This window comes from Scleropages formosus, chromosome 20, assembly GCF_900964775.1.
Source record: "Scleropages formosus chromosome 20, fSclFor1.1, whole genome shotgun sequence".
Classification (NCBI taxonomy): Eukaryota; Metazoa; Chordata; class Actinopteri; order Osteoglossiformes; family Osteoglossidae; genus Scleropages; species Scleropages formosus.
Genome location: NC_041825.1, coordinates 5,010,988 through 5,034,103, shown reverse-complemented (window position 1 = coordinate 5,034,103; position 23,116 = coordinate 5,010,988). Strand labels below are relative to the sequence as shown.

Sequence of the window (23,116 nt, the reverse complement as noted above, 5' to 3'; positions counted from 1 at the left end):
CGCTATCCTTTCAAGGGAAATATGCAACGATGAAGAGAAGCGGATGCTGCATTTCTGCGTTCGCTGCCCTGATGGACTGCACTTATTTTTTTATGATATCATTATGATTTTCTCTTTAGTATTTATTCAATTATTTTTCACTATATTATACAATATCTTTTACTGTGTTATATTTTCGATATTTCTTTCATATATACACACACACACAGGTGGTTCCCTACTTACAATGGGGTTACGTTCCGTGAAAGCCATCGTAAGTCGAAAATATCGTAAGTCGAAAATGCATCTAATATACCTAATACACACCTCTGTGTGACAGACTGGGAGAAGCGAATCCCTGCTGCTGCCCAGCATCGTGAGAGAGTATTGCACCGCATACGGCTTGCCCGGGAAAAACCAAAATTCAAAATTCGAAGTACAGTTTCTACTGAATGTCTATCGCCAGCTCACCACTGTAAACTCGAAAAAAAATCGTAAGTCGAACCATCAGAAGTCGGGGACCACCTGTAAATATATATGTAATTGAGAAATTGCATTATTGTCCCTTATCATTGAGACTCCGAAGAGCTGAAAATGTCTGTGAAAAGATCAGTTCCAGCAGCGCCGACCTTGACCGCATTCATTGCTGCTCTGTTTCACCGCGCTCCTGAAGAGTCGCGCATCCGGGGAAAGTATCCGCCTGTAGAGTTCAGCAGGATCACCCCTTATCTGTTTTAATCGATATCTTATTGCACGCTTTCGGAAAGCTCCGGACAACCCAGCAATTCACCACTGCTAATGGGCTTTCCTGCAATTCATAGTGGATTTTTTATTTTATTTCTTTTTTTTTTTTTATGGGCCTGCACTCACTGCTAAACCCAGACTGATGATACATTGAACTCGAACCGAAAAAAATAATTGCAAAAAGTCCCCTCGTTAAGTGTAATCATGGTGCAGCGGCGAGGTATCCAACTCTTCCAGAATTCTCTTCCCGCCGAAAGTAAGATGCTCCTTCGCTCAAAACATCTTGCATCACTGTCCTGAGTTTCCAGAGTCACGCTTTCTTCCAGTACCTTCTATATGTCTCTGCCCTTCTATAGGCAGCCAGGGCATAGCGCCACCTGTCCAGGCTGGAAGGCCCTGCAGGGACAGAGCCTGCGGTACGAGGGGTGGCCACCTGCACAACTGTACAGCAAGCTGTCCTGCTGCAGGGAGCAGCGGCGGCCCCAGGGGCTGTAGGCTGGGAACAGATGGTCCACCTCCTGCTCTGTGCTGGCACACGTCAGTCCCAGTCTGAAAACGATAGACATCATCATCATCATCATCATCATCAGACTTTTTTACCATGCTCTCATGAGCTGGCTGAAAAGATGCAGGCTGCTTACAGCTTTCACACCAGACATGGCAAACAGAAGTGATGATCAAATCCACTTATTGTCCTATTTGTGCAACTTCACTTTAGCGCTTCATCCAGCATAATGTCGGACCATCTCAGTACAATAATCTGCACCTATACTTTTAAAATACTCCTTCAAAGGGCACATGAACGGAGTAATAAACCGCAATGAAAGCCAGCAAGTGTGTTTCAAGTGTACAGACACCCCTCTACTTACGTAAATTCGATTTACGTAAATCCGGATTTACGTAAAAAATTCCCGGCACACGGATAGCGGTTTTATTTTACGCAAAACATCTGAAATACATTAAGTGCAAGTCGATATAGCCAGACAAGGCAGGAAGCTGCATCTTCCCAGTTCTGGCGTGTTTTCAGCCATGAACGTATCTCCTTTCGTTAGAGTAGTGCCTTTTTTCCCTTGAAGGAAAACGAGAAGCGTCTCGCAGGCGAACTGCATCGATTTGGAGATGAAATTGAAAATAATTAGAAAGTTTGAAGATGGACAAAGATTATGGTCTGTAGCAGGGAAACCGGGTTTAGTCGTATCGACCGTGAACGCGATGGTGAAGGATGCTGCGCGTATAAAGGAGCGCGTGATGATGTCGAACGGTGGGGAAGGAGGGGCAATCTGACATACGTAACTCTTGACCTACGTAAGGGGATGAAGAACGGTCGATGATGCAGAATTATGATCCTGCTTGAGCTGAAGTTTGAACAAATGTTGAACGTGTTCGAACGTAAATTGTTCACAGCCCACAACCACATGTATGTTTTTTCCGAATGTTTTTCTGCATCTATCTCTCTCTTTCTGCTAATGTAATGTACATCATGTAATTAATTAATTAACTATGTGAATTAACGTACGTAACGCACACGCTGTATTTTCCATGAGATGTACGTCGCTTTGGACGAAAGTGTCTGATAAACGAATAAATGTAAATGTAAAGTAGAAGGGCACTTTTTTCCTCAATATAATCCCAGGCATTAAAGACGTACATTATCTAAATCGATAAAAACACTCCTTGTTACTTTACTGTTACTGTAGGGATGCTGGGATTGGACCTAGGACATAGCCCAGTCATTAGCCTGTGTTACTGATATTCCTATTGTTCTCCCATATGTCACTATAAGGTCTGTTTCTACTTTTTAATTCACTACTTACTTCTGGAAGGCAGTGGGATGGTTGAGGTGATGGAACAAAGCTGGTTCACACCTGAGAGCAGTGTGCCGGCACACAGCAACACACGACTGTCCTAGGGGACCCAGCCGCATGGCCAGGTTGTCCTCCGAAGGCCAGCTGGGGACGGACAAACTGCAGAAATCCTAGACGGGAACACAGCGGGAACACGGGTTCCACAAGGGCCTCCTATCCCTTTCAAGAACACAGGCTGTTCGTAGCGCCTTTTCTTTCAGCATCTTACAAACAGCGCCGTCAGCCCAAGGCTTTGAACAAAGAAGTGCAAACGGTGCACCTTCGAGGACGAGTGGTTTCACGGTGAAAGACGGACAGAAACAAAGAGGTCACCTGATGAGCGATGTACGCATAGACTCTCTCCAGCATCCCTTCACAGGTAAACTCATGAGGGATGAAAGGATCCACCTGGAAAACCAAAGCAAGAACCTGAACAAGCAATATTAAATAAGTGTATTGCCCGGATAAGACGATGCCCGGACAAACCGTTACACGGCTACTCCTGTGATGTAACATAAATGTTTTATATATGCGGAAAAAAATATATTACTAGGAAGGTGATCAGGAATTGTGGATATTCGGATAAGGTTTTATGCAGCTATCCGTGTGATGAACATTGGTTCATATGGTGGAAAGAAAGAAACTGCACTTAAGAATCGCACGTCCGTGTCTCTTTCTGCTAATGTAATGTACATTATGTAAGTAATTATGTACATTAATGTAATGCACACATTGGATTTTCTACAAGATGTACGCTGCTTTGGAGAAAAGAGTCCGCAAAATTAATAAACATAAGTGTAAGAATAAGCAAAAACTGTCACGTGGCATGTAAAATTCACATAATACACCGTGCTCCCATGATGTGAGAATTTTCAAATATTTTTAATACACAATAGATATATTTGCCCTACAGATGTCCTTTAGACAGCAGACATTCAATACCTTCAGGCTCAGAATAGCTCTGACTGCTTCTTGAACCTCAGTCGTGTTGTCCATGTCCACAGTCCACACATAGGGCTTTCCAATGAAGTCCTCGGTGTAGGGATGCTGGGAGTGGACCTAGGACATAGCCCAATCATTAGCCCATGTTTGGAACTGATGAGGACAGTCTAACAACAGATGCTTGAGAGGTCGGTATCCCCAGAAAAACGGTGCCCATGAGTCACAGTGAAGTTAAGGTCTACCCTCCACAGGACACGTACCTCCCGCATCGTGGGCTTCCCCTTGTAAAAGTCATTGTTTACTGAGGAATGGGGAGGGTGGAAGCGAGGCTGGAGGAACACACATCCCAACGCGATGGCCTCCAGGGGTGCGGGACCCTCATATGGAAACCCCAGGCCAACAAAGAGCTGGAGAAAGGCAACTAGAGTTAAACCTGGAGAAAGGTAGCTAGCACTACACCTGGAGCAAAAAAATCATCTGAAGTTTAGCTGCTACCAACTGCAGATATGTTCTCCACATCCATTTGAAGTGTATTTTCAGACACTTTTAAAATTTGCACAGCCAAATCTAAAATTATGCATCTGAAGTTGCATATTTATTCAACTTTAATGAAGTCAACTCTATTCCTTATATCTCTTATAAAGCAATTCTAGCCATTGTTTCCAGTCGCAGTCATGAACTTCTCAAACACGGCCGAAGAGCCTTACCTTGGCTCTCCTCAGCAGCCGCTGGAGTTGGTCTTGGGCCAACAAGCCGTGGTTGGTGACGAAACTGGGCAGCGGAGAGGGCTGTCCATCCCGCTGGTACACAGTTCCATGAATCTCCAGCTCCCGGCTAATAATCTCGAGATACCGTTCCTTGCCCTGTGCAGGGGAAGGGACCCAAGGGGAGAAAAGCCTGGTCACGCCAACCGAGCAGGGTCATTAGTGCCTATATTATAATCCTTCATGGAGCTTCTGAAGAGGGTAGTGATATCATGAGTCCTCTCTTTGCGTTGTACTCAGTGGGGCAAACTATTGCAGAGAATGAAGTAGAGAAAAATTAATGATGCAGAAATGAAAAGTTTGGTCATTTGAGTTAATAGGATAACTTAGTTAAAATCAACATGTAAAAGTTATTATTTTACCATAAAATTCACAGTCCACAAAGCTGAATTGCAGCACCATCAAGATAAAGAAGTCGTTTTTTAGTGTTAGGATTTACTGTTCTAAAGGAGTGATACAATAGGGTTACTCCCAGAGCTCAAAGTCACGGATTTCAGATGAATTTGTGATTGTAAAGTATACTCTATGTGTGTGTAAAAACATGGCAGGGGTTCTAATTTGCCTATTTTTTTGATCACGGGGTTTCTAAATTATTGATTGCATGATTGTAATTTCATGCCAGAGTAATAAAAAATAGCAAATACCTTATTGTGTTACCTGCGATTCCAGCTCCCCGTCACTCCTGTCATGCCCATAAACTGTGGAATTCCGTTCCCAAAAATGTGAGAGATTCTGCTACTCTAAGCACCTTTTAAATCCGGGCTCAAGACTTACATGTTTAGAATTGCCTTGAAATAACATTTGTTGCTTTTTTCTCTCTCTCATAAATTGGTTTGCTATTATTTTTTTTTTATAGAATTTAGTTTTTTTGTTGATATCTTATTGTAGCATTTTTAACATGTTTCTCATTATAATTTTTTTTAGTTTTGCTATTGTGCCCTGCATGTCTCTCGTCATTCAAAATTTCTAATTTGATTTTTAATGTTCTTTAAAATGAATAAATCAAATAAATTTTAACAATAATAATGATAATCATTTTCACAATCCTAAGTTGCCATATATTTACTTGCATCAGCTGTATGTGTTATATTAGTCCATCTATTAATTATTAACAACCATTTGTCCAATGCAGGCATCGTTGTGTCAGATTGCTAACAATTACTGGAGCTGATCCAGCAAATAACCTAAATAGTGACAATTTCACAGAACATTATTCAATGTTTCTCCCAAGCTGAGTGTCATTACTTGCCACATGTAGGCCTGTTTCCCGTAGACGACTGCAATGTTTTCCTTCCTTTGAGAACGGCTCGCCTCTCCATCCCCCACCTCCTCGCTCACAAAGCCCATGAAGGAGTTGTCAGGAGTATGAGCTGGAGGAAGAAGTAGCAGAAACAAACCTTATTTATCAGACAAAATGCTCTGATAAACTGAGCACGCTCAGCCCTCGCTTGGGCTTACAATTCATTTTAAAAAAAATCTTTTAAAACATATCTTTTTACAGTATATAAAATATGCAGCCCGATGTTTTACACAGTTTGCTCAAACTAATATGCTAACATATTAAATTCAAAGCCAGCCAAATACCATCATTCAGCGCAAACTCAAATATCGTGAACTGATTTATAATGCAACAGGAATTCCTAACAAACTTCTATATTCCAATTTGCATTTTAGGGTCATGTTTTGACGTGAAAGCTGGGTATCATTTCTGCGCAACAGAAGTGTCGGGAACTTGAAAAAACACAGCAAAAGTCATTCAAACTGTCAGAGCTCTTCCAAGAAGCTTCAACAAATGAGACGTTTTCCCGGTCTTGCCGTTCTCTCACTTGGGTTCAAATTGTACCCAAATGTTGGCCTCTTCGTCCCTCGTCCCAACATTAAACCGTCCCTCGTCCCAACATTAAACCAAATGCTGCAGCGACAGCAAGGCGCAAGAGACGGGTATATGTTTCAGAAAAGAAAGGGCATGGGGAAAGGTGGGGTGAGGTGAACAGAAAGCATCTCTCGACCTGAGTGTTTAAATGGGCGGTGCTTTTTCCACCGTCGTGCTCAACCAGACCATTTATCAATTTCTCCTTCAAACACACTTTTAAAGAACACTAGCTTGTTGAACAGATGAAGATAAAGCAAGGCCAAGATCACAAGGGCCCTACCGATGTGTTATGATGAAGAAGGAGACGTAGAGTAGCTGCTTTGCCCAGCTTTCAGATATCCAGCAGGCCCTCGTTCTCTTCAAAGTTATATTAGCGGCACTTCCTTCGTTGTAATCTACTCTCCGAACTGCCATCGCTGCAGGCCACCATCAATCTTCCTTTATGGAGCAGCACAAATAAACAGAATCCTCCCCACTGACTGAAAGGCTGGCAAGTAATCCAGCTTGTCCTCGTTTCTTAAATGTGCCAGGGCCAGTTCACGTTTACTTAACCTACATAATAAATTTCTTTTCTCTCAAGGCGTTTCAGCTATTTCAGCTCACGTTTGAGGCGAGCGCTTTGAGAGACAATAATCCCCTTGGTTTAGACTTGGATTCCACAAAAAAAAAAAAAAAAAGAAGAAGAAGAAATACCATGCATCTGCAAGCTCTTTCTGACACTACACCCTAATGACACAAACCCACCCCAGCAGGTGAAATCCTCAAGGGCTGTTTAAATTCCACGCACGGTCCCTTTAGAGGAGAGCCGCACAATTCTGTTGTTGTCGTTTGCCAATCACACCCGGCTTGGTTGTCTTACGGCACTGACAAAAACCAACACTGATACGTGTGGGGTGAGCTGGAGACCTGCGAGCATCAGGGACACAATGATGCCGTGAAGATCACAAGGGGCTGCGAAGATGCTGATGTATGAAGGTAGCACCAGAGCTGAAAATGGCACTGTATCATTCTTTGGTGTACAAAGGTAAGTAAATGTGCAATCAGGTGTGAACATGTATTTGGCCCCAAAATTAAGACGTTGTTGAAGGCTAGCAGTCTGGAGAAGGGCTACACAGGTATTTCTAAAGCTCTGAACTTCAGCAGACCCATGGTCACGTTTGTACCTACAAAATGAATCTACCTATAAGGCATTATCCTCGCAAAAATGCTTCAGTTTTTTCAGTTTCAGTAGAAAGATCAATGCGGTAAGAACCGCGGTACAATATCCAAGGACCTGCATAACTCAGCTTGAGTCAGCGTTCTCAACTCCACGTGAAGAAATGCATTGCAAAAGTAGGGTACGCCCGACTTACGACGGGGTTACGTTCTGATAAAACCATCGCACGTGAAAAATATCGTAAGTCGAAAATGTATTTAATACACATAACCTACTAAACATCATAGCCTAGTATAGGTGCGATGACCATTACGGGCTTTCCGCCTTCGTGCTGGGCAATTATCTTGAGTTTCTCCTCAAGAGTAACAGTCCTCTTCTTCTTCCTCCCACCAGTAGCAGGAGATACGAATGGACGTTTCGTAGACATGATGGATGCACAAAACCCACGTAGATATGGGGGGTGTCTAAAAAAACGCTGCCAACACAAAACACTGTAGAGTATCGGTTGTATACGCCAGTGACCGCGTGGCAAACTGGGAGATGTGGATCGCTGGCACTGCCCAGCTGCCCAGCATTGCGAGAGAGTATCGCTCCACATATCGCTTGCCCGGGAAAAAAATCAAAATTCGAAGTACGGTTTGTACTGAATGTCTATCGCCAGCTCACCCTCGCAAAGTCGAAAAAATCGTAAGTCGAGGACCGTCTGTATTCTTATTGACTTTAGTCTAATTATGAGAAACGTGAACACGCACATGAAAGTGTGTGAGTGAGTGTGTGTGATTGCCCTGTGATAGACCTAGCCCTGCTTCCAGGACAGGCTCCAGACCTCTGCAACCCTCCATACAATTAGCGGCTGATGAAAATGGGAAAAATGGGCAAAAAAGTTAACATGCACGCGCACACTTACGGAACATGGTCATGTACTGCAGAGGCTGCAAACCCCAGCTGCCCCACATGGTGGTGTATCCCCGCTTGCGTGCGTATTCCCCAACGTTAAAGGCAGGTTCCGTACCGAATGAGTCCAGGATTCGGAAGCGGCACCTTGAGATGCCGAAAAGCACAGAGAAATAATTACTTTTATTTAGCTGATGTTTTTGTCTCGGATGTTTAAGCGGGGTAACGCAATAAGGCTGATAACGTAGCAGTTTGAGCTACTGCCTCTGGGTTTCAAGGTTACTGGGTCAAATCTCACCTACTGCTGTAGTATGCTTGAGTAAGGTACTTACCAAAAATTACTCTAGTAAAATTCTTCCAGCTGTATAAATAGGTAAATAATTGTAGGTAGCTTACCATTATAAATTTGATGTTGGAGGTGCAGTGGGAGGCCCATCTGTAGTACCTTTGAGCATGGCACATGCCCTCAATTGGATTACTTAAACATCTAACTCTCTGAATGGATCTTGCTGTAATCAGCCCTGGATAAACGTGCCGCATTATCATGATTCTGCTACAGGTTTACTGTTTCCAGTAAATTACCGGCAACCAACCAACGGCTTGGCAGTTGACATCACAAGAACGAGTGCTCTTACTGATAGTGCTGGAAGGACAACCCCATGGCTCCTCGCAGATGGGCTAAGCCATGATAATCGGTGTAGATGAGGTCGAAGGGAATGGGGCCCTGTATGGGACAACTCCCTCTGCCCGGCGCCGCCCGTATCAGACTGCATAACCACAAACAGCAATTAGACACGAGAGGTGATCACAGTGCAAACCCGCTGACCCTGGGACTTGTTACCTGTGCAGGTGATCCTGAGAGATGGTGAAGGTCAGCTTGTGACCCAGGATGAAGAAGGAGGCACTAATGTCTGCCCACTGGACCAGCTCCCCAAGGGGACCACCCTTCTCCACCATCCTGGCTAACCGCTGCCCTCCAGCTCCTGCCAGAACCCCTGGGTAGAGCAACACCTGTACACGAGAAGATTAGGGAACACCCGAAAATCTGCACGTACCCCGGTGGACCGAGGCCCCGAAATTACAACCGAAAGGCCAACTGTTCCATTGCTCGTTGGGATCATGCAGATGTACATTTCTAGAAGCCACGTAAATCTAAATTTCAATGAAGATTTCACAGATACGAAGGTAAAATGTGCAAAATGGATATACACCAAGTTATGCAAGTCTTTTAGAATAAAAAAATACAAATCATAGTGATTATTTTGACTGCGTCCAGTGGTGTCCAGTGTACCATGGTGTTTCAGCGGTTAGAGGGATGTAAAATGTAAAATATGGAAGTGCTTACCCTCAGCTGACTGGGAGTTCTCAGTGCGACCTTCTGCCTCATTCTCTCCCCCGCTATCGTCCACCTGGAGGCGAGCCTTTCGATCCTGGACTTCATGAATTGCACTGCAGGACTGCTGTCATCTCTCATCAGCTCATACAGCGGACCTAAGTCGTTCTGTATAACGGCCTGTCCGAAAATCATCAACTAAGCAGAACATATTGGCTGAAACGGTGAAAAAAATTCCATTGAATTATGCTCCATAAAAAATGACGTGTAGAGGATTACACATTATTATATTGCACCCGAGCTGCAACGCTGTTTATGAATTGATGAAATGTATATGATTCTGAGAAAACCATCAGAACACTTTATACGCTCAAGGGATATAGAGCTCACTTGAGTTCCGTTCCTTTTGTTCGCCTGATCTTCGTGACGCGTCGGCCGCCCGTTCCAGGAGCGGGCGATGGGGCTGCTGTCAGGAAGCGGGGGACAGAAATCCTCTCTTTCACTCAGGTAAGCCAGTATGGAGCAGGTGGAGCCGTCAACGCCGTAGAAGGCGTAGCAAGGATCGGCGTGCCAGCTGGTGCGCAGGAACTGTGACCGGAAGGAAGATGTTGGGGCGCGTTTCCGTGTTCTCGCTCTCTCTCTTTCTCTCACACACACACACACACAAAGCTCACCCTACTTACATTTCCAAATAGGCCACTGGGTCTATCCAAAAAACCTCAACTAGTTTCGGTATTAATTTATCCCCAAAATAATTGATCATACCAATTTTTTTTTTTTTTTGCCTAAGCCAAGATACGTAGCAGAAAAAAATCATTTTTTTCCCAAACTTGACCAATATTTGAAGACCTGAACACCGCTACCATCAGGCCTTTCCATAGACGCATTAATAGAGCGAAGGTGGGACTCACCTCCACCTTCCCAGCACACAGAGGAAAAGCGGGATTGTCCGGCACTTGACACACCTGAGGTATACCTGAGCAAAGCATGCCAAGTGGTTAGGGGGAACATCGGGAACCGATGGTCACGTACGCACGTGCGCCGTCGTGCGCCAGCGTGTAGAACGGGCTGGATCCATATTTGAGTTGGCACGTTCCCAAAACCGTAATTATCACTTACCCACGGGAGTCACCTGAAATAATCCCTTAAACAGCCTTAGCAGTTTCTGCCCCGTCGTTACGGTACCCGCTACCCGCTGCCGGCTTGCCAAGTCCAACAGATCTTACATTTTTACAAAAACATTTTAAATATGGGGAAAAACACCAGAACACATCTCGAAAACTTGCGATGCGGCACATCTGAGAAGTGGCATCGCGCAAAGGGAAAATAAAACTCCGATTGGGTGGAGGGGAGCAGGCCGAGCTCTCGCCGGCCCAGCGCCGTTTTACGGCTCTGAGGTAATGGCAGCGAGGTGTGGGGCGGCTGTGTGGCCTCTATGAATCAACCTGTTTGAAGATGTGAACATTCTTTGCCCCCCACCCTGGGGGACCCTAAATTTGTCTGAGCCAGGACCCCACTGAGGGGTTGTTACGGAGACGGCACTCCTGGCAGAGGAGCTCGGTCCTCCCCGCCGTTCTAACAGCCATGTTGCCAGGCCTCATTAACCCTCCTCTCCTCACCCCCCTCCTCCAAGTGCAGAGCAGTGACTCCTCTTCGACTGCCCATTCCTTCCATTATCACTGGGATCAGGCCCTGGAATACATTATGACATTACGCGGGAAGTATTTGCAAAAATAATAAATTTTTTATAATCTGAGATTTGGTTCATCACACGTTTGAGAGCAAAGGTTTAAGGTAGATCTTTGAGGCATACCTTAGGATGTCCAGTTCCCTCATAACAATTGATGCTTGGATGGAAAGTGCATCAGATTCAGTCTGTCTCAGTCTTCCCAAACCTCCAAAGGCGGTCACCACCTTGCGACCACTTTTACCTGCTATACCAACTCTTGGTAAGGCTACGTTCTTCAAAGAGAAGCAGGAGAACTGCTGCCTTTGACTCCAAAGGTCATGGGTTCAACTCCATCCTCCTACTGGAGTTCCCTTGAGTAAGGTACTTACCCAACTGGTAACAATTACCAGTTACCCCCAAAAGAAACCCAAGAAGAGAACGTTGGTGTCCCACCAAGCAGGTTTATTGTGTACCTCTTTGTGAAGCAGGGTCGTAGGGCGGCGACGCAGGGGCCTTCTGGAGGAGCCGATCCAGCTTCCGAGACATGTGCAGCAGCTCCCTCTCCAAAGAGCGCACCAGGTTCTCGTGGTTGTTACTGAAACTGAGCGAAGAAGCAGCCGCGATCCTGACGCAGAAACGAGTAACTCGCTCGAGGGTATCGATGTAAATATTCACATTTTCCCTGTCTTCACACAGCACAACAGATACTACCACTATTTCTTACTTCGTAAATAAGACAACCTTCATTTTCAAATCTGAAAGCTACAAATGGGAATTTAACCAGACCCTTTGACATGTTACCCGAATGTCTCAAATCCAATGCATGGAAGGAGCCCTATAGTTGCACCTTCGAACTGGGTGTCTAATACCGGTTCAAGAAAATGTACAACCCATGCAAATGAGAAAATAGTCATAAGCTGTATAAGTTACGATGGCTCAAACTGGTTACTGTAAAGTGATCTGACCGTGCAGACACACACATTTGGAGCACTAGGAAGACACTGTGGAGACAGTACCGCTGCAAGAAGAGCGTGAGGTCCTCCTTCGATGGAGCTGAGCTCCCCCTCTCCTGGTTCATGTGTTGGATCTGGGAGCTGAGGGCATCCAGGCGCAAGACCAGCCTGCGCACGCTGTTCCGAGGGCCTTCTGCGGGACACACGGTAAAGGAGGAAGACAGATGACCTCACACCCTGCCATGTGACACATGGATCAGCAGTGTGCCACACTCATCAGGATGAGGACAGCAGCGGGGGGGACTACAATGCCCGTGTCTCCTAAAATGTCACATCTCGGAAAAAGCTGTCAGGACACTGATGCCATTCTATAACTCAGCATATCTGATATGTACAAGTAATATAAGTAACTGCTGTGTTCAGTAAAAATGTTTGTTTTTTTAATTAAATAAACTGTTTTCTAAAAAGAAAAGCCTTGATTTATTTATTTATTTTTTTTTTTAAAAAAACTGATGTTCCAGTTTAAAAGTAAGATTAATTTAATTGAAAATCGGCTGGGTAACGCGATCCATTCTGTCCAGAGTCTTAAGGTCTCGCCGCGTTTTTGTGGATGTCCTCCAGTTGCTCTGGTTTCCTCCCACAATCCAGAGTTGTGATTCAAATACATCGGTAACCCAAAATTCCCTGCAGTGAATGAATGTGTGTGTGGCCACCCAGTGACGGCTTGGTGTCCCATCCAGGGTGTACCCTGCCTTGCCTAGTGCCCTATGCTCCCAGGACAGACTCTGGACCACCATGACTCTTTATTAAGATAAGCAGTTATTGACAGAGAGTGAATGGAATTCAGCCTTCATTTTATGAAACATTTTTTCTCAGTGAGGGAGCAGGAGCTGAGGCATCAGTCACAGCCTTTTAACATCACCCTACAGTGTTACAAGTCCTGCATATCAAAAGACATTATTATTATTACATAAATGCCTTCACTGGGTCATTTCCCCTTAAAGTTAAAAAGATGACATCATGCCCTGCCCCCGGTTCATTACCATGTCACACTGATGCTAATGTACACAACTGTTATGTGAATTCACATATTTAAAAAACATTACTACAATAATTCCTTGCGATGCATAAATCATTCCTTAGCGATAATGAAAGATATATTATAGCCGTTCTACAGCTTGTACAGGAGTCCACAACATAACTGTACCTATAAATTTCATGTTGTTAACCACTGATCTGTTTTGACATTTTTCCTATGGATCAAGTTCTAGGATCCTCTCTTTCCAGCAAGTGAGGATATGGGTCTTTGGCAAATCCGAATCGCTGATGTTTGACACAAAGGCGGTCGGTGACGTTCCCACTGACGGCGAAGGAAGTGCTCCATTTCTCCTGCCATGAAAAGAAGGTGGCATGGTCTAGTTCCTCCAGTAAAGACTATAGGGCGGCACGGTGGCAGAGCAAGTAGCCCTGCTGTTTCCCGGCGTCTGGATAGTGCAAGAGGACATGGGTTTGATCACAGCTCAGTCTGTGTGGAGTATGCATGTTCTCCCTGTGTCTGCATGGGATTCCTCCGGGTGCTCTGGTTTCCTCCCACAGTCCAAAGACATGCTGTTCAGGTTCCCCCATAGTGCGTGAGTGACACAGAGAGAGTGTGTTCCACTGATGTATGGATGAGTGACCCAGTGTAAGGAGTGTATCTAGCAGTGTAAGTCACCGCGGTGAATAAGGTGTGTGGGCTGGTAACGCTACATAGAGTTCGTTGGAAGTTACTTTGGAGAGAAGTGTCTGCTAAATAAATGTAAATCTAGAGTACTGTAGGTGGCTGGTCCCAGTGCTCGTAATGTCACTGTAAATCTGTCTCGTACCCTGTCTTTTCCAGTAGCAGCCCAGCGTGCAGACATACGTGTGCTGTAGCGGAACCTTCTCGTGAGTCAAGAAAGCGCGCGGCGCCTAGTCGTAAAAGCGTATTTGTGCTCAAGAGCTTGACAAGCGAGACTTTGAGGGACCGCTGGGGCGGATGGGCCGAGACCCCTCTGTGTATCTCCGTCAGGGATCCCCCGCGCTAAGCCCGTGCCCAGAAACACACGCAGCAGCCCCGCGGTGATCTCATCGCTTACGGCCTCTGTTTTTCCAGCTGGAGCGGCTACTGCAGCGAGGCCCTCTGCCCAGGGCCTCGGGGGAAAGTGCCAGCGAGGAAAGGAAAACACACCGCGAGGAAAGGGCAGCTTTACGTCAAGCCTGGGGACAGTAAGGAAATTAAGAGGGAATTTGCACCCCCGCCGCCCCACCCCGGGAGCTCTGGTGGGAGATTTGGCTGGGAAGCAGCAAGTCAATCAGTCAGCCGTAGATACCGAGCCGTGCCCCCGGGCTATACGTCAGTTCGAGACCCCTTTAGCGCGCACACGCACACACACGCACACACACACACTAGTCATTACCCATCCTGCCCAACCTGTACAGACCTCATATTCCGCATCTCCAAGCCTGCTAATAGTCTTTGGGACTTGAGAGCGTTGCAGTGTTTTCACGGCCTTCGGAAAGTTGCCCCAGGAGACACGTTCATTTTGACTAAATGAGGTAAGTAATTAGTTAATTCAGCACCGGAAGCCAAACGATCCGCGAGAGCCGTGACTTTCCAAGGCCCCCCGAACCCGAGCACGTAATATCCGCGCAATAAATAGGAGCGCGCCGCGCGCTTCATCCAATGCGTCTTCCGAGGCCTGCCGCTGCACCTTTCACCTTGCGAGCACGACGAGCTTTTTTTTTTTTTCCTCTTTTGCAGACGCGAGATGAAATGCGACGTGAAGCTGAACCATCCGAAATCCTCAGCGCGCCTAACGGGGAAAACCGTGAAATTTTCACCGCCGGCTCAGGAATGCAAGCCGACGGCCGCGAATGAGTTCCCTCATCAAACATCTTTTGAGAAAAATCAGTTCTGTCCAACAAAGGGGGTCTTCAGACTCTACCTGCTGGAGCTCTTGTCTATTCGTGGGCCACCTGAATGCCAAGACTCCGAGGAGTCAGCGTATGTTGGCTTCCGTTGCAAATAATTCTTTCAGTTATTTCATTCAATTCTATTCAATGCAATTTATTTTCACAGAGCTGAACAAAGGGAAAGGACAAATAAACAAATAAGACAGTTGACTATACACTAGAATAATACATTATCCATGCGGTTATTAAAGCTGTAAATATGCCTTCTGGCCACGAAGGAAAGGAACAAAAAAACTCCTAGGTGAAAGTCAAAGGAGGGAAAAAAAAAAATTCTATTATTGCAGAAATGTAATTCTAATTAGAGGGCTGCTTAATTGAACTGCTTTTGAAAACTGATTTTTTTTTTTTTTTTTAAATTTTCATCCAAAACATACATAACTTACAGTTCTACATTTAATTTATGTCAGGTACACACACTCCTCTATTGTATAATGGGGTCTTGTACAGTTAAGAATACCGCAATGGCTTATGAAAAGAAATACCTTTTTCAATAAACTGCATTTTGGTCCAGTACAGCAACATTTTTACCAGATATGCTGCCTTTTTTTTACTTACGCAACGGGGATTTCTTCTGTCAGTTGTATCGGATATTTGAGACAGAGACACACACTTCCTGTCCCTTGCTGGTGTCAATCTGGCTATTTTCTGGAAAAATCTAGTGTATTGACGTCTGAATGACCCTGGGAACAGTTTTCTAGCATAAATCAAGCCTTAGTTGAGCCACAAAATGAAAATTGTATGCCAAACATTTGTTAGTAATGCTACTCAGCACTTTCTATAGCATATTGTTCATGTAATGTGCAGAATAAAAGACATAGGCAGTGATCTTTTTGTCTGGATATTGTGAACATACGGGAGCCAAATTGTCGGTGCTGAAAAGGTTGAAAGTACTGCATTTATACACACACACACTGTCTGAAACCACTTGTCCCGAACGGGGTTGCGGTGAACCAGAGCTTAAGCCAGCAACACAGGGCACAAGGCTGGAGGGGGAGGGGACGCACCCAGGACGGGATGCCAGTCCCCGCAAGGCACCCCAAGCGGGACTCGAACCCCAGACCTGCCAGAGGGCAGGGACTGGTCAAACCTGCCACGCTGCCATGCCACCACTGCCCCCAGTATGTATATTTTGTAATGACCTGCATTACAGTGTTTTAGCGGGAAATGTGTTTAATGTAATTGGTTGGCGTTCGGTGACGTACGGGGAATATAAGGGGCTGTTTGCGTCTGCCAAGGGGGGAGAAAGGGAAGAGAGCCTGGGGACGCTAGGCAGGCTGGGAAGGCTGGCTAGACGTACAGGTCCTGGAGGAAACAGGGTCCTCAAACCAAGGGCGTTATTTTCCTGTGTGTCGGTGTTTGAATAAAACGTTCGTGATGAATGCTGCTTCTGCGTCCTTCTTCACCCCAACCAGCGCCGTGGGTTTGGATATATATATATGTATATACTTACCTCCAGCTGCAGCACACTATAACAAGATATACATGTATATACCTTGTTCAAGTGTGGTGGGATTCAAACATGTAACCTTTGTTCCAAAGGTCTATATATATATAAACATTATGTACTGCATGTTCAATGTCTCTCATACTATGCATCCAGGATAGACTCTGGACCTCCATGACCTTGCGTTAGAACAAGCAGTTATTAATAATGAACTGAATGAATGAAAATGTCACATTAAAGAATAGCCTAGAATTAATCATTTTTGTGAAAAATATATAATATATGGAATATGTTGATGGTTGTCATGTAGGGGGGTGCGGGATCCGGGGGCGCGGGGGCGCAGGGGCGCTGCGGGCTTGGCCTGTCCCTGCTCTCCGGTGGGTCTGGGGTTCGAGTCCCGCTTGGGGTGCCTTGCAGCAGACTGGCATCCCGTCCTGGGTGCGTCCCCTCCCCCTCCAGCCTTGCGCCCTGTGTTGCCGGGGTTAGGCTCCGGCTCACCGTGACCATGCTCGGGACAAGCAGTTTCAGTCAGTGTGTGTGGGTTGTTATGTATTAAAATCTTTTCTCTCATTTTAATTAATTTTAGGTGACGTTTTTTATCCAGGAACTGATCATGTTTTTTCCCATTATCAAAAAATAATAGCAATCTGATCTCCTCACAATGGGTGTCTACCCAGCACAGTAATTTCATGGACCGAATTAAACCTATTATGTGAGGAAAGGGTTGTGTCTTATTAAAACAATCCAGATTCAGAAGCTATGAAAGTACAACAGCAGGGGTCCTCTATGGATCCAAATCGTTAAACTTTTCGTTCCTAAACCGTAATGCCACCTGCTGGCTGTTTAAACAAGCACCACGCAGTGTGCTATTTGCACCCCTGTGGGAGCAGACCTCACGCTGACCTGCGGGTTCTAGTCCCGGGGGCTTGTCTGAGGCCATATCTGGGGGGATCCACAGGTTCTGAAGCATGAGGGTGAGCACTGACAGCAACAGGCATAGCAGCAGGCAGCAACTGAGGGAGCAAAAGTGAGACAGAGACAGTGTTACACTCTTAACGTAATCCGCATCTCAGCGACCACATATTGATTTATATAAAATGTAAGTTTAGCTGACGCTTTTCTCCAAAGCACCTTATAATGTCAATCTGCCTACAACTATTTACCTATTTATAGAGCTTTACATTTATTTATTTAGCAGACGCTTTTGTCCAAAGTGACTTCCGATGAACTCTGTGTAGTGTTATCAGCCCACACACCTTATTCACCGTGGTAACTTACACTGCTAGATACACTACTTACACTAGGTCACTCATCCATACATCAGTGGAACACACTCTTTCTGTCACTCACACACACTATGGGTGAACCTGAACAGCATGTCTTTGGAGTGTGGGAGGAAACCAGAGCACCCAAAGACTTCTACTGCTAGATACACTACTTACACTGGGTCACTCATCCATACATCAGTGGAACACACACTCTCTCTCTGTCACTCACACATTATGGGTGAACCTGGATAGCATGTCTTCGGAGTGTGGGAGGAAACCAGAGCACCTGGAGAGCAGCCAAGCAGACACAGGGAGAACATGCAAACTCCACACAGACTGAGCAGGGATCGAACCCACGTCCTCTCGCACCACCAGGCGCTGTGAGACAGCAGCGCTACCCGCTGTGCCACCAAAAGCCACCCTGCCAATTTAGGGTAAGGACCTTGTTCAAGTGTACTACAGCTGGAGGTGGGATTCAAACACATAACCTTTGTTCCAAAGACAGAAGCTTTAGCCACTATGCTTCCAGCTGTCCCACATACAAAAATACCTGAGGTGCGTATCTTTCAGTTGTCCTATTGAATGTTTCTATTCTCCTGTTGACATACTCTGTTTAAAAGTGGTATTTCTAACATTGTGCACCATCTCATCTCGGCATTTCGCGATTACCCTTTGGCGTCGTTAACGATGACCTCATTTCCTGTTTTCTTCTCTCAGAATTGTATTTGTAATTGTAATTGTATTGAATTACTCCAAAATTGTCATTGCTTGCACAATGTGCAGGGATGCTGACGAAGACATCCTGCCGGAACGCATCCATCCCGTTGCAAAAAATATGACTATTTCACCAAGCGGGGGGGCATGGTGGCATAGTGGGTTGGACTAGGTCTTGCTTTTGAGTGGGTCTGGGGTTCAAGTCCTGCTTGAGGTGCCTTGCGATGTACTGGCGTCCCGTCCTGGGTGTGTCCCCTCCCCCTTTAGCCTTGTGCCCTGTGTTGCCGGGTTAGACTTCGGCTCCCTGCGACCCCGTATGGGACAAGCGGTTTCGGATGATGCTTGTGTGTGCTCTTCTGTCTTAACTTTTGTTTCCTATATACCAGGGGGTTGAATTCTCAGCCCTGAACTTGATTCTTATTCCAAAGTGAGTGTTGTCTGCTTTTTCCCATGGTTACCTCACACAATATAACCAAAATTTTACTATTAACTACATTTTTCGATTTTTTTGCATTTTCCATTCAGTTTTGCAGATTAAACATACTTTTGGTGTTATTTCCTACTATATGTCAGTGTTTAGAAAGATATTCCACATTCCTTTAACTAGCAAATTTCGGTTAATTTCGGCCCCGGGTTCCAAGCACCAAATATTGCAGTACCTTTTAGGAACTGATGCTTTCTAGAATGTTCTGGTGCCCTCTAGAATCTTCCAATAGCTGCAAAATACTGTGACTAAAACAATCTAGAAGAACTAGGGACATTTTTGTAATCAGTAAACTTTTACTAATCATAACCAATGCAAAAATCAATACAGCAAAGAAATTCGACAAATTTTGTTACGTTGTGTTATATGCATGTTACCATGACGATATAAACAGCTTAACTTGGTTATGTGCTGTCGTGAAAAATCCTGGCGTCTCAAAAATGATGTGCCAATAAATGGTCAACCAGGGGTTGCATCAGCTTTTGTGTGTTTGCTCTGTACTCTGACACCACGTTGGAACTCGCACGGACACGGCACAACTAGACGCCACACGGGTTGTACGTTCCAGCGGAGGTTCCGCATCTGTGCCTTTGTTTCTGAGCCCAGAGTTTGTCCGAGCGGAGAAACCCGGACCCTGTAATAACGAGAGCGGCGGACTAAATTGTTCCATATCTGAGATTCAAGAAAAGCACAACGCGTCAAGCGAACATTTGTCAAAGGGATGGGTGACCAAAAATGTACGCGGCGTGTCCGTGTGGTTCAGTCTAACTGCGTTTTATTAGAGCAGAAAGACGAGGCCTGGGTTCAGCTCCCTGAGCCAGGCCTCAGACGTGGGATCGATCCAGTTCGGAACCCCCCGAGCCAAGGCAAACACACTTCCCGCTGCAGTGCTTCTCTATTGTTCTCGGAATATCCTGAAATATGTGCATCTCAGCAGGCCACACGTGATCTCCGGCCAGCAGCTGGAAGAGTGATTGTTTAAATGGACCTGTGTCCTGAAGGTTGCTGGTTCACATCCCAGGAGAGGCCTTCTTTTAGTTCCCTTGGGAAAAGCACCAACCCTGAGTCATTCCATTAAAACAAACAGCTGCATAAAAGGGAAAAAGTGTGATTTGCTTTGGATGAAAGCATCAGCCTGGCAAGAAATAAAACAGCTAATGAGGAACATAACAATGGCACCCGGGGGCAACCGGTGGTTTATAGGATTGAGCACCATTACAGACTGTTCATAACTAGCAAATGGAGAGAAAAGTGCGTTTCAGCCTTATCCTTTCTAAGATTTAGTGTCACTATATAAAATATTACTTTTTGTGTTGGACAAATACATTTATCACAACTAATATGCCAAATCACATTTTCCATTATTTCTTTTTAACACTTCCCTGTTGCCTACTTACCAGTATTGTTTATTCACATTTATTTATCAGATCCTTTTCTCTAAAACAACTTCCAATGAACTCTGTGTAGTGTTATCAGCCCACACACCTTATTCACCACAGTGATTTACACTGCTAGATACAGTACTTACACTAGGTCACTCATCCATACATCAGTGGAACACACTCTGTCACTCACACACTCTGGGGGAACCTGAACAGCATGTCTTTGGAGTGTGGGAGGAAACCAGAGCACCCAAAGACTTCTACTGCTAGATACACTACTTACACTGGGTCACTCATCCATACATCAGTGGAACACACTCTTTCTGTCACTCACACACACTATGGGTGAACCTGAACAGCATGTCTTTGGAGTGTGGGAGGAAACCAGAGCACCCAAAAACTTCTACTGCTAGATACACTACTTACACTGGGTCACTCATCCATACATCAGTGGAACACACACACTCTCTCTCTTTCTGTCGTTCACTCACACATTATGGGTGAACCTGGATAGCATGTCTTTGGAGTGTGGGAGGAAACCAGAGCACCCAGAGGAAACCCTTACAGATACAGGGAGAACATGCAAACTCCATACAGACTGAGCAGCGATTTAACCCACATCCTCTCACACCACCCAGTGCTCTGAGACAGCAGCACTACTCACTGTGCCAACGAGCTGCACAGAAAAGGCACAAAAAATGCTGAAACAAGCTGAACTAAAAACAGGAGCATAGAAGCAGGACAGCTGGTAGAGTAGTAGTTAGAGCTGCTGCATTTTGATCCCCGCCCCCAGCTGTAGTACCCTTGAACAAGGTACTTACCCTAAATTGCTACAGTAAAAATTACCCTGCTCTATAAATGGGTAAATAATTCTAACCTTAACATTGTAAGTGGCTTTGGAGAAACGCGTCAGCTAAATGAAAAAAATGTAAAAGTAAATATCATCCCGCAGCCTATTCCTCCAACGAGGTCGCGTGAGTGACATGTCTCAATTGCGGAGGTACGCTGTTGGTCCAGAGCGAAGGCCTCTGAATGAACTGTTAAACGGTGTAAATGTACCTAACTTTTTTTTTACTGGAAGCGGAACTGTGTGGACACGTGCCGCGATGGAGTACTGTGACATCTTACCTCCTGGGCCGCAGTGCGATGCGCATTGTCCCGGTTACCACTGTAGTAACATGAGCTTCACTGAAAAGCAAGCACAGATAACAATTGCGATCTAAAAAGCGATACCTCAGTGCCACGGGCCAAAAACACGTCTCATTCTCCCTGCCGCCTATTCCCGTTTCCCTACTTAACTATCCACCTGCATGGCTCCTCTCGCCAAACATTATTACCTCTGATGGGACGAATTCATTTCTGAGCACTATATAGGTAGCCAGCACTTTTTATTCATAACCGCCGCCTGCACTGTTGCGCCCTCGGGCCGGCCTTGACCATTGGAATTCGCGCGAGTCCGAGCAGCGTCTCCCGCACGGGCTTCTCCCAGAATGAGCTCAACGAATGAGCTGAGCTCCAAAAGCGGAGTCGCCCCCGATCCCTCGTTCCCGCGGTACGGCGAAGAAAGAAGTGTCGGGCAGTGGCGCACCCTCACCGATTCAAAGTGCAGCCTCATCGTCTCCGCGTCGAACCGGCGAAAGTCCCCCCGACGCGAAGGGGAGGCCGTGTGCCGCAAAAGACTTCTTCCTCTCACTTATCCCCGCTCTCTTTCGGTCCCTCTTCTGCCCCCTCATTCTCCTGCTTTAAGCTTTTGGGTAGGCATCCTGCCGTTGCCAGGGAAACCCGACTCCCCTCTAGAGAACACAATACTGCAGCGGCTCAGAGGTCCCCACGCGCACAATGAACCCTCTCCTCTAAGGTGACAGGGCGGCTTTCAGTCCAGCTGCACTGTGTCCCTCTTTTGTCCACGAAAATATATCGTTGGCCATTCTGCTTGAGGCCTTTGGAGACGCTTACAGCAGAGATCGTGAAATGGCTTAAGGAATTTAATGGGAGTTATCCGGGCCTATTGGGTCTACTATTATTTGCCCTAGATCACTTTTTACAGTCAAAAATTACATCTCCACTCGCCATTAATATTAGCGTCTTTTTAATTAAATCCGTGCGGTTGACATTGACGCGGATCTTGAAACAAAACCCGAAGCTGGGCTGGCGTTTTAACCTGGGACGTGTAAGGAATGGGACTGGAGAGTATAAACACCACTGACATTTTCGGCCCTATGCTTCTGCCGGTGAGTGTCTAGATAGAGAGAGAACAGACTAAAATAAACATCATTTACATTTACGTTTATTCATTTAGCAGACGCTTTTGTCCAAAGCGACGCACATCTCAGTAAAAATACAATTTGTGCATTACGTTAAGGTAAAGAGACATGGCTGAGGACATGTGATCCGTAAGTAAACCTAGTTTGTTACCTTCCTCTTGATGCACCGATGTTCATCGCTCGAGTAGGTGCATAAAACGCAGGATAGATGAATCCTCATAACCTCCTACCGATTTCGTTTTTGTTTTTTTAATAACACGAGATACACAAACATCAGAACGAAATTTCGTGGAAAGTCATTTCCACTAATTTAAACGTAAGTACTGTTTCAGGACTTTGGTGGGTGATTTGCTCAATACGTATTAATATGTGGAAAAAATTATACTATTGGTATTTCCAATGCAGGGGAGCAGCG

At 45.5% G+C, this 23,116-nt stretch overlaps 1 protein-coding gene across 1 annotated transcript; it reads right to left on the bottom strand.

The window, feature by feature from the left end:
- Positions 1 to 915: 915 nt before the first annotated feature.
- On the bottom strand, positions 916 to 21,591 carry LOC108923912 (alpha-1,6-mannosylglycoprotein 6-beta-N-acetylglucosaminyltransferase B-like). The gene is made up of 17 exons (XM_018734950.1): positions 21,566 to 21,591; positions 17,487 to 17,602; positions 12,215 to 12,344; positions 11,672 to 11,799; positions 10,441 to 10,505; positions 9,944 to 10,117; positions 9,542 to 9,709; positions 9,038 to 9,207; positions 8,832 to 8,963; positions 8,210 to 8,343; positions 5,519 to 5,643; positions 4,217 to 4,372; positions 3,770 to 3,916; positions 3,510 to 3,626; positions 2,901 to 2,975; positions 2,538 to 2,698; positions 916 to 1,272 (listed from the first exon to the last, which is right to left on the bottom strand). The coding sequence occupies exons 1-17, from the start codon at positions 21,589 to 21,591 to the stop codon at positions 1,074 to 1,076; spliced, it is 2,223 nt and encodes a 740-aa protein (XP_018590466.1). The 3' UTR covers positions 916 to 1,073.
- Positions 21,592 to 23,116: the final 1,525 nt, after the last annotated feature.